The 12,059-nt window shown below is 36.7% G+C and overlaps 1 protein-coding gene across 31 annotated transcripts in view; it reads left to right on the top strand.

Annotated features, from left to right (window-relative positions):
• Nucleotides 1-12,059, top strand: part of NRG4 (neuregulin 4) — a 201,846-nt gene that overhangs the window by 52,056 nt on the left and 137,731 nt on the right. For 29 of the 31 annotated variants that reach the window (XR_013450366.1, XR_013450367.1, XR_013450377.1 and 26 more), the window contains 2 exons: nucleotides 3,792-3,857; nucleotides 7,860-7,953. Coding sequence is in view for 5 of the 31 variants with exons in the window: in XM_078079032.1 (XP_077935158.1) it covers nucleotides 3,848-3,857; nucleotides 7,860-7,953 (104 nt within the window). In the remaining 26 variants the exon portion in view is untranslated. Of the gene's footprint in view, nucleotides 1-2,805; nucleotides 2,831-3,791; nucleotides 3,858-7,849; nucleotides 7,954-12,059 lie in introns of those variants that run through there. The other 2 variants (XR_013450378.1, XR_013450379.1) reach the window with 2 other exon arrangements.

The raw sequence follows: 12,059 nt of genomic DNA, 5'->3' as shown, positions 1-12,059 counted from the left end.
CAAACTTTTGCTCATTCTTCAAGATTCAGCACAAATAATACATCCTCTTGGAGTCTTTCCCTGATTCTTTTTAACAGTTAAGCTTTGTTTTTTGTGTATTAATATAGTGGCTTTATAGGTCTCTGTGAGACTATATTAGGATGAATTGAATGAAATTGTAATTTTTGTAAATTCAAATATGGTTTAAATGAGTCAGCCTAAAACATTTTTGTAATTACTTGTTTATGTGTCCATCATTTCTTAAAGATAGTAAGCTACTTGTTACATTTTTGTTGAGAGATAAATGAACAAATTGTTCTTAGAGACCAAAACTTTCATTTAGAGTAAAAAGTTAGCTTTAAAAATGTTAGGTTTCTGGGAAGCCTGGGTGGCTCAGTTGGTTAAGCATCTGCCTTCGGCTCGTGTCATGATCCCAGGGTCCTGGGATGGAGCCCCACATCAGGCTCCCTGCTCAACAGGGAGCCTGCTTCTCCCTCTGCCTGCTACTCCCTCTGCTTGTACTCTCTCTTGCTCTCTCTCTGGCAAACAAATAAATAAAATCTTTTAAAAAAAATGTTAGATTTCCTACTTTAGAATCACATAGACTCAAAGGTAAAGTTTATTTGCATTGTGCAAAAAATAATACCAAACCAACTGCCATGATACATCTCTGAATAATACATCTTGAATGTCATGGGTGAAGTCACAGACCATTATCTCTTATATAAGATTTAGTAGTCATTTTTCTTTTCTTTTTTTTTTTAAGATTTTATTTATTTATGTATTAGAGAGCAGTGGGAGGAGCAGAGGGAGAGGGAGAAGCAGATTGTTTGCTGAGTGCAGAGGCTAATGTGGGGCTCTATCTTAAGACCCTGAGATTATGACCTGAGCTGAAATCAAGAGTCTTAATTGATTTAGTCACCCAGGCACCCCAAGATTTAGTGGTCATTTTCATGTTAGTGTACAGTATCATCGTTCTATAGTTCAAATAAAATAAAGTTTACCGATTTTTCATAAAAATACCATTTTTTTTTTTTTTAGAGAGAGAGTGTGCTTGTGCATGGCGGGGAGAGGGGGAAGAGAGGGGCAGAGGGAGAGGAAGAGAGAATCTTAAGCAGGCTTCACACCCAACATGGAGCCCCACTTGGGGCTTGATCTCACGACTCTGAGATCATGACCTGAGCTGAAATCAAGAGTCAGAAGCTTAAACGACTGAGCCACCCAGGTTCCCCAAAAATACCATTTTAAAATTCAAACACTGTAAGCTAACATGATTAAGATAGTCAATAGATAGATATGTATATGTGTGTGAGTATGTATATGTATACATATATAAAGATTATGTAGCTATGTAAAATTGCCCTTGAATGTGGGAAATAATATGCAATAATGAATTGTTTTTAGAGCATGGGATTATATGAGTTTATTTAAATATTTTCTTAAAAGAACAAATATAATAGTTTCAGTGTTACATCGAATAGTAATGTATGAATTGTGATTTTAGAAAAGATAACCATCTAAATGCTTTGCATACTTTAGATAATTATATGATGAAGAACCCTGTACTTCATTTAAACAAAATTATAGTTTTAGTAAACATTTTAAAATTATTTATTATTTTTAAAACTCATAGCTTTCTTTAATGCATATATTATTTTGCTGGTAGTTTTGTTGCCATCAATATTAATCATGTTCAGTAATTATATTCATTTCAAATTGAACATGGTGATATATGCTCTATTGGAACTATTACCTCTTTTTAGTTTTATAAGTTCTTGAAATCATCATTTATATAAATGTCATGTGCTTCAGAAGCAAATTCCTTTTTAAAAATACCCTATGGAACACTTGTCCATAAGTTTCCAGTTAAAATTCCTTTTCTCCACAACTTTACACAGCACTCTTGAATTATTCCATATGCAAAGATAAGGAGTCTAAATGATATGGGAAACAAAGGCAGAAGAAAAATTATTAAATTTCCTTACTGCCTACAGCCCACTGACGAGTCCCTGAAACAGGCAGAGTGACATTCCTCTAGGGACTCAACTGCCTCAATGTTGACACTTTGCTAAGGGCAAAAGGCAATCTTAACCCACTCTCCAGGATCCTGTAAGTCTACTTTAACATATAAAAATTCCTTTAGAAATTTCCTTTACCTCTAAACCCAAAATGCGTGTTGGCAATCACCCCCCAAGCATATGACCCACCGATATACATCTGAAGGGTCTCATGACTAAGGTTTTATTAGCCCATAATAAATGACTTTTCCCAACAATAGCTAGCCCCCTCAAGGTCCTGGAAACCTTGCTTACAAAATTCCTTAGAGACTTATGCTCTCCCTAACCCCCTCCCAACTTGAAAGTATATAATGGGCCACTCCTCATGACCCTAGTGCAGCTCTTTCTGCCCATGGGTCCTGTCCCCGTGCTTTAATAAAATCACCTTTTTGCACCAAAGACACCTCAAGAATTCTTTCTTCGCTGTCGGCTTCAAACCTAACATCTTTCCTACATCATAAAGAATGTGGTTTATTTTATAACTTTAAAAATTGGACAGTGATTTGAATGGGTAGCTTAGTACAAGTCCTTTTATGAATAAAATTCTGCTTCATTTGCAACTCTGAACATGAGAACTGAAAGGGGTGGTTCCCTTGGCTGGTGCCTGACCTCTGTGCACACCTTGGTCTTTGTCTCAACCTCGCCCACACTGCACACTGCAGCCATATAAATCTGATTTTCAGTATTTTATAAAATGCAAGGCACAGCTGTTGTAGGCTGCAGTATTGAAAACTTTTGAAACACTGCATATCCAACAAAATTTATTGTTTGTATGAATGTAAGTTTTTATTGAGGTAAGCTCTGTTTGTTTGGAAAAAGGTCTCATGCAGTGAGACAGTGATTGTTTCAAATTAAGTAGATTTAATTTCTCTCTCTGTCTCTGTCTCTCATTGCTTGTCTGTATGAGAAAGAGTGATTGGCTTTGCGAGAACCTGGGTATTACTCCTGTGTTAATAGGAAGTTGTTGAGATTTCTGTTACAAAGTCTTTCTGTCAGGAGTAAGTCACTTTATAAAATGAAATTGAGAGCTTGTAAATCACAGAGTATCCTTCATCTCTTCATATATATTTGTTAATTCCTTTGTTTCTGTTAGAGCAGATAACTTCACACATAAGCATGTCTTAACAGCTATTTGCTTTGCCAGATGCCAGACATTTTTTTAAATTTAGGCATATGTAGATTGGTAAAAATAATGTTCAATCTACAGGAAATTTAATAGTACTTTAATAAAAGTTTCAAAGTTTCTATAGAAATGCAAACCTTTTAAATGCTGTTAAAGATTTTTCTGTAGTGTATTTTTATCTATTTTTGATAAGCTGAAAAATTTGAAGTTATTCTGTTTAAAGTCAGATTAGAAATAGGCTTTATGAAAAAGTAAAAAGTCAATTCAGGTCATTCACTTTAATTTACTGAGTCATATCTTTTGTGTATAATCTTATATAGTATACTACTACATTAATAATGTTTATTAAAAATAAAGCTTGACTTTTCTGCAGAGAGATTTAAGATTACATTATTTAGGCAATCACTTACATTCAGTGTGTTTATACTGTTTAATGTTGATTTTTTAGTTTTTTATGTTTATTTTTTTTATTGATATGTATTAAGTATCCAAAAAATAGATTCCCTAACCAAAGAATTTTGTCACTAGCATATAATGTCTTAATTTTCATCATTTAAAAGTATATTGCTATTAGAATATTTGACTTTTATAATGCCTTCAATAAATAAATTCTCCTAAATTATTAATTTTAGGTGCTGTTTTTCAACCCTAAACTTTTGACCAAGAATGAAACTATTTAAAAATTAAGATGTCAACAGGTAATTTCTTGTAAATTTATACTTTTGTCAGTGGGTATCACATAGAAATAGAACCACCCCCACAAAAAGTGTATTAATGCAAATCTATATTTTTCCCTATCTAAAATTGTTCCAGAAATCTGAAATATTTTGGTTTTGAAAGATTACATTTTATAGCATGAAACTATTTTTAGACTTAACCATAAAACTATTTTATTTTATTGCTTTTTACTCATTGATAAATTCTAGCTTATTCTGTATGATATCAATTTTACAAGAGTAGGTGAAATCAAGATAACAAATAGATTCAGAGATAGTGATTCAAGTTAGATGAGCATTCTTCATAGATAAAATGCCAGATGTTGAGAACCTGGCTTGTTATAATCCAGTTAAAAATAAGGACATTAATTTCAGCTACAGGAAGCATTCTATGATAAAATTACACCCCACACCCTCAGTGGAAAACCCTATGTGATGATTTCCATGATTCTGATGTAATGTTAATTGGGATTTTATTTGTTACCCAAATTATTCCTGAAAAATGGTAAACATTATCTTATTAAAAGTTGTTTGATTATAAAGAAGCATGCCATTGTGTAAAAAAGAAAAAATCCAGAAGAATTAGTTCTGTTTGGTTTACTTTCTTTTTTCCCACTTAAGTTTTTTGTACTTGTTTTCCTCTTTACATTTTTATGCCTGTATAGTTACATTGTGGTGAAGCAGATTATTCTCAATTCTTAAGTAAAAGGAACATTTAAAATTTTTAAATTCTGGTGGTGGAAACATCTGGCTCAGTAACAATTATATATTAACAAGTTGAAACTTAGTGGGAAATAAATGCTAGATTATTTTTTTTGAATGCCAAACTTGAGTAATGCCCTTTTCTCCTTTACATGATTCTAGGTCATTTTCTAGACAGTTAGGAACCAACAATGTGCAATTTTAAAGCAATGAAATTCCCCCTTCAAGGCCGAAAGATAAAGTGTTCAGCGATTTGCTTTTCTAATTATAAACAGTAGTATAATTGATGTAGAAATATAGGTGAGGTTTGGTGGGGTAGGGTCTGGAGCTGACTGCCAAAAAAGAATTCTTGAGACATCTGCATGGGGACAGGACCCAGGGGCAGAAAGAGCTGCTGCAGGGGGATTGTGAAGGGTAGCTGATTATATACTTGGGGATTAGGGGAAGTAAGGAAAAGGGAGGATTTCAGAAGAACTTTCATATGCTAAAGAAGACCTACCAGATACCAGAAGCCTTGCCAATGTCAAGGTAAGGTTGTTTTTCCCTCTAGTAAGGCATTAACATTAAGGCAGTTTGGAGCTTCCTGGAGGAATGTCACATATATCCCACCCAGGAGTGGGGGGAGGGCGGAGGTTGCAGGGTGTCAGCCTGTGCTTTGTCCTCAGCTAGCCTTATGTTCCCTCATAATGATTCCGTGACTTCTATAGTTATGATGTGGTTTTGGAATATAGGTGAAGTTCATGGTGTGAGGTCCGGAGCTGACAACTAATAAAGAATTCTTGAGACGCCTTGGTGCAATATGGTAGTTTATTAAAGCACGGGGATAAGACCCACGGGCAGAAAAAGCTGCTGCCCTGGGTGTGTAAGGGGTGGCTGATTATATAGTATGGGTTTGGGAGAGGTAAGGAAAAAGGGAGGTTTTGAAAGAACTTTAATATGCCAAAGAGGATCTACAAGATAATGGAGGGATTGCCATTGTCAAGTTAAGGTTGTTTCTCCCTCTAGCAAACCATTAACATTAAGATAGTTGGGAGCTTCCTGGAGAAACATTACACTCTGCCCACTTCAAGTATCTGGATGGGCTGCAGGTTATAAGGACATTTAATTGTATCTGTATTTCCTTCTGGAAGCTAGGTTATTGATAGAAATGCTTTGTTCTTGTAGATTGCTAAGACATTTGTAAACTGAGGGAGACTCAGGTCTTGCAGGATTGTGATCTCTTTAATTATCTGTTTTTCCTTTCCTTAGCTTTAGGGCAGCCAGGAGTGCATTAGGAATGTTACATATATCCCATGGCAGGGGAGGGTTGTGAGGTGTCAGCTTCTGCTTTGTCCTCAGCTTGCCTTCTGTTCCCTCATCAGTTATTTCTAAGTTTTTCTATATAATGGTTTGGTCACCAGAAGTGAAAGAAAATAAAAAAAAATAGGTTTGGGGGAAGGAGGTGCAGGATGGAAGGAAGAAGAAGGTACCGTGGGAGACAAGGAAGGCAAAGAGATAAGGAAGGATAAAGGAGAGTTCAAAGATAAAGAAGGATGTAAGGATGGAGAAAGAAGGGGGGGGAGAAAAAGCAAGCAAGAGAGAAATGGAAGTTTATTTTTTCAATATTCTGAAAGTTTTGGCTGCATATCAATGACTAGGTTTTTAATTTTACTTTAGAACTTTAGATGTCTTTTCAGTTACCAGCTATTACCTAAAATCCTCTTGCATATCGAGACGTTGTAAGATTACTTTTTGGGTTTGTTGTTGTTGTTTTAAAGATTTTATTTTGATTTAATCTCTGTACCCAACGTGGGGCTTGAATCCACAACCCCAGATCCAAAGTCACATGCTCTACCGACGTAGCCAGCCTGTAGTCGCATGCCAGGCGCCCCTGGGGTTTTCTTTCTTTCTTTTTTTTTTCAGTTTAAATTTGTTATACATAGAAATATTTAGAAAGATAATTTTGGAAATCAATTTATTTCAATTATATAAATAATTTTCCCACAGCAGTTTCAGAGTTTAATGAATTTGGCACCTAAAAAGAAAAGAATTTAAATACACCTGTGGAACAGAGACGCTCAAACAAAGCTGCAGAATCTCAGTATTAAATGAGAAAGTTGCTGTTTACTTTAAGGTCCTAATTGCCTTTTAAAAATCTAATGAATATAGAGATTCCCTATTTCTGTAATATAGCCTATAAATCTATTATAATTAATGGCCATATCCTTAAGACAGATTAATTTTTCCCTCAAAGGGCTAGAAATCCGTGCTTATCAAATAAGAAATAAGATTAAGTTCCTCATTTTTTTTTAAAGATTTTATATATTTATTTGACAGAGAGAGACACAGCAACAGAGGGAACACAAGCAGGGGGAGTGGGAGAGGGAGAAGCAGGGAGCTCCCTTCCCGCTGAGCAGGGAGCCCGATATGGGACTCGATCCCAGGACCCTGGGATCATGACCTGAGCTGAAGGCAGATGCTTAACGACTGAGCCACCCAGGCACCCCTAAGTTCCTCATTTTGAGAAGGAATTCTTCATTCTAATTGTTTTAATTTTAATTTATTTTTTTCTTCATTCTAATTTTTAGAATTGCTACTTCTTGATGAGGGAGCAGAAGGCTAGTTGAGGACAGGGCATAACCTGACACCTGCAATGTCCCCCCACCCCTGGGTGGGACATGTGTGACAGTCTTCCAGGAAGCTTCCAACTATCTTAATGTTAATGGTTTGCTAGAGGGGTAAACCACCTTGACAATGGCAATCCCTCCATTATCTTGTAGACCCTCTTTAGCATATGAAAGTTCTTTCAAAACCTTCCTTTTTCCATACCTCCCCCAACCCCATACTATATAATCAGCCACCCCTCACAACCCCAGGGCAGCGGCTCTTTCTGCCCATTGGTCCTATCCCCATGCTTTTTTTTTTTTTTTTTTTTTTAAGATTTTATTTATTTATTTGACAGAGAGAGACACAGCGAGAAAGGGAACACAAGCAGGGGCAGAGGGAGAAGCAGGTCTCCTGCCGAGCAGGGAGCCCAATGCGGGGCTCCATCCCAGGATTCTGGGATCACGACCTGGGCCGAAGGCCGAAGCCTAACGACTGAGCCACCCAGGCGCCCCTCTATCCCCGTGCTTTAATAAACCACCATTTTGCACCAAAGGTGTCTCAAGAATTCTTTCTTAGGTGTCAACTCCTGACATCACCCCATCGAACTTCACCTATATTCCAAAACCTCATTACTTCTAAGATACTTAGTTCTTTTGCTTGTTTGCTTTTCCCTGTTTAATTTATGTATGTGTTTAGATCACGAAGAGCCCTGTGGTCCCAGTCACAGGTCATTTTGCCTGAATGGAGGGATTTGTTATGTGGTACCTACTATTCCCAGCCCATTTTGTAGGTAAGTGAAATGGACTGATGTGGGGGAGGGTCATTTTATTTTTTACTATCTACTAACTTCTTTGAGAAGTGATAAATATTGAACAAAAAGTATAAGATGAAAAAGTGTGAGGAATGCTCTTCTTATTTATATAGAACAAAATTATACTTTTAAAACAAAAAGTAGCAAATCACAATCTTGCTCAAATTGTTTATTTTGAAAATTGGTGGTAGTTTCAAGCCTAATCCGATTTTTATAATAATCCATTTCAGTGAACTCTGTATGATTTTAGCAATTTAGGGAAGACACTCTATGTTTAATATTAATGACAAAACAGGTAGAGAATTCACTAATGTACAAAAGCCCAACATGAGACATTTTGCTGAGTTTAGAATACATAAATGCACAATTAACTGTTGGTGGAGTAGTTTTGGAATATAGGTGAGGTTCAGTGGGGTGAGGTCTGGAGCTGATGACCAAGAGTTCTTGAGATGTCTTTGGTACAAAATGGTGGTTTATTAAAGCACAGGGACAGGACCCTTGGGCAGAAAGAGCTGCTGCCCCAGGGTTGTTAGGGGTGGCTGATTTTATACTTGGCAGTTGAGAGAGGTAAGGAAAAGGGAGGTTTCAAAAGGATTATCATATTAAAGAAGACTCAACAGGATACCAGAGGCCTTGCCATTGTCAAGTTAAGGTTGTTTTTCCCTCTAGCAAGGCATTAACATTAAGACAGTTGGGAACTTCCTGGAGGAATGTCACATATCCCACCCAGGAGTGGGCGTGGGGGGAGGTAGCAGGGTGTCAGCTTGTGCTTTGTTTTTAGCTAGCCTTCTGTTCCCTTATCATTTGTATCAAAGTTTACATTTGATATATTAAAAAAATGAAGCATTAAGTTTTTCTAATGGTGTCAACAAATAAAAAAGAAGGCTGTCTTAGCTACTGTTGTTTTAAATAATATGATTTCACATTGGGAGTATATAGCCAGATCAATAAAGACTTGAAAATAGTACTTGTTTAGCTGGCTTCCTTTGAGTTTGGTTAGATAGGATTTAAGGGGGAGATAATAAACTTTATTTATTTATCTATCTATCTACTTATTTATAAGATTTTTAAGAATTTATGAGAGACAGAGAGAACAAGCAGTGGGCAGAGGGAGAGGGACAAGCAGACTCCCTGCTGAGCAGGAAGCCTGAAGTGGGGCTTGATCCCAGGACTCTGAGATCATGACCTGAGCAGAAGGCAGACCCTCAAGGGACTGAGTCACCCAGGCACCCCAATAAACAACTTCTATTTTTATTTTATTTTTTTTAAGATTTTATTTTATTTTTTGAAACAGAGACAGCAAGAGAGGGAACACAAGCAGGGGGGGTGGGAGAGGGAGAAGTAGGCTTCTCGCAGAGCAGGGAGCCGGATGTGGGGCTCGATCCCAGGACACTGGGATCATGACCTGAGCTGAGGGCAGACACTTAGCGACTGAGCCACCCAGGCACCCCAATAAACCTCTTTTAATATGTGAATTAGCAACATATTACTACCAATGATGTCCGTAGACTTTAGTGGAGCTAACACCTAAACATCAAGATTTTTTGTGGCATGTGCATGAATTACTCTGTTTTTGTTCTTTAACTGAAATGAGAGGTATAAAATCTACATTAAAGATCTTTCTAAAGTAAAATTCATAGGAAAAGTGAAAAATAATTTTTGAGATTTAGTGTGGAGGAGGGGAGACAGAGAAATAACCTCATAATTATCTCAAGATGTTCTTAGAGGTTTCCCTATGGGAAGCAGTGACTAAGTATTTTTCCTCTCAAGTTAGTAAAGTGAAAAAGAAGGAGATAGAAGAACAAATCAACAATTGTTTTGTACCTACTAGGTGCCTCTACATTTTTCTTTCATCTTAAAATCTATTTACAAAAATATAATTTATGAATGATAAACTACTTTTTAAAAGTGCACAATTGAGGAATTTTGACAAATGTTTATACCCATGAAACCGCTACCACCATAACAACATACAGAACATTTGTATTACCCCACATTTGCTGACCACAGTTTTAATTTACATTTTCATGTTTCATCATGAAAAACCTTAGAGAAAAGGGGGAAAGAAGACCTAAGGAAATAGAAAAATAAGGAAAATGAGAAATTAACTGACCTGCCAAAGTCATACATGTAGGACTAAATTAAAGAAATGTCCTTGAGTACAATGTACAACTCCCAAGTTTCGCCTAATCTTACAGTATATTCATTCTGAATTCTTTCTAATGGGATAAGGCATGTGGTATTCATAAAATGGAACAAAAATACTCATCAGAACAAATATATTTCGTAATTAAAAGATACTGACATTTGTATCTTGATTTTGGTAATGGCTACTTGGGTAAAAAGGCTGTCCTTTCTTCATTGACTTACTTTTGCACCTTTGTCAAAAATCAATTGATTCTACATGTATGGGTCTATTTCTGGACTATTGTATTCCATTGATCTATGTTTCTATCTTTCATGAATATCAAACCATCTTGATAACCATAACTTTATAATAAGTGAAATCAGGTCATGTGAGTCGTTAACTTTGTTCTTCGGCTCATTTATCTTTATCTTTCCTTTCTAGAAGACAGTATTTAATGTTAAACTTTTCCGAATATTTAGCTCCATATTACAAATTTTGTGGTCTGTTGTTCATTTCTAAGGTAGACATTTTTTCCAGTGTGATTTCTTCTTTTTTTTTAAGATTTTATTTATTTATTTGAGAGAGAGAATGAAAGAGAGAGAGCACAAGAGGGGGTAGGTCAGAGGGAGAAGCAGATTCCCTGATGAGCAGGGAGCCCGATGCGGGACTCGATCCTGCGACTCCAGGATTGTGACCTGAGCCGAAGGCAGTCGCTTAACCAACTGAGCCACCCAGGCACCCTGTGATTTCTTCTTTAACCTGTGTGGGGTTGTTGTTGTTACCCTTTAACATTTATATCTAATTTAATTGCGTTGTGGTCACAGTACTTGGTCTATCCAGCTCTACCCTTACTATTTGTCTGTATACTAACGGTGTGTTTATACTGCACTGAATAAGTTGAAAGAAAGAATTAAGAGTACTGAAATTTGGAGAATCACTGAGATGGGAAGAAATGTAGTGTCTTACTTCAGGCTGCTATAGCAAAAAAAATCAGTCTGGGTGAATTATGAACAATAGAAATTTATTTCTCACAATTCTGGTGGCCAGAAATCTGAGATCAGGATGCTAGCATGATTGGGTTTTGGTGAGTGCCTGCTTCCTGGTTTGCAGATTTATTTGGATACATCTTTTGATTGGCAGGAAGAGCTGGTAAGGAACCAGCTTTTAGACTGCAGAGCCATTCTGTGGGATTAGTACCCTCTGTGCAGTGTGGGTTGTGTAGCTTGGAGTTCAACACCCCGAAAGGAAGTGAAGTCAGGGAAGACACAGAAAAGGAAGGAATATACTGACTAAGGGTTAAGTTAAGTTGAATGGCAGATACATTTTAAATTATTATTTTATTTTATTTTTTTATTTTTATTTTTTTTAAAGATTTTATTTATTTATTTGACAGAGAGAGACACAGCGAGAGAGGGAACACAAGCAGGGGGAGTGGTGGAGGGAGAAGCAGGCTTCCTGCCGAGCAGGGAGCCCGATGTGGGACTTGATTCCAGGACCCTGGGATCATGACCTGAGCCGAAGGCAAACGCTTAATGACTGAGCCACCCAGGCGCCCTAAATTATTATTTTATAAAAGTAATTGTTTTCCAATAATTTTAGGACTAGCTTGGACCTTCTTTTTTTTTTTTTAAAGGCTTTTATTTATTTATTTTTTATTATTTTTTATTATTATGTTATCTTAATCACCATACATTACATCATTAGTTTTTGATGTAGTGTTCCATGATTCATTGTTGCATATAACACCCAGTGCTCCATGCAGTACATGCCCTCTTTAATACCCATCACCAGGCTAACCCATCCTCCCTCCCCCCTCCCCTCTAGAACCCTCAGTTTGTTTTTCAGAGTCCATCATCTCTCATGGTTCATCTCCCCCTCCAATTTCCCTCCCTTCATTCTTCCCCTCCTGCTATCTTCTTTTTCTTCTTCTTCTTCTTCTTCTTTTTTTTAACATATA

The sequence above is a fragment of the Halichoerus grypus genome, chromosome 8 (assembly GCF_964656455.1).
Source record: "Halichoerus grypus chromosome 8, mHalGry1.hap1.1, whole genome shotgun sequence".
Lineage (NCBI taxonomy): Eukaryota > Metazoa > Chordata > Mammalia > Carnivora > Phocidae > Halichoerus > Halichoerus grypus.
Note: the sequence above shows the minus strand (reverse complement) of the source record. Positions and strands in the feature narration are given on the sequence as shown.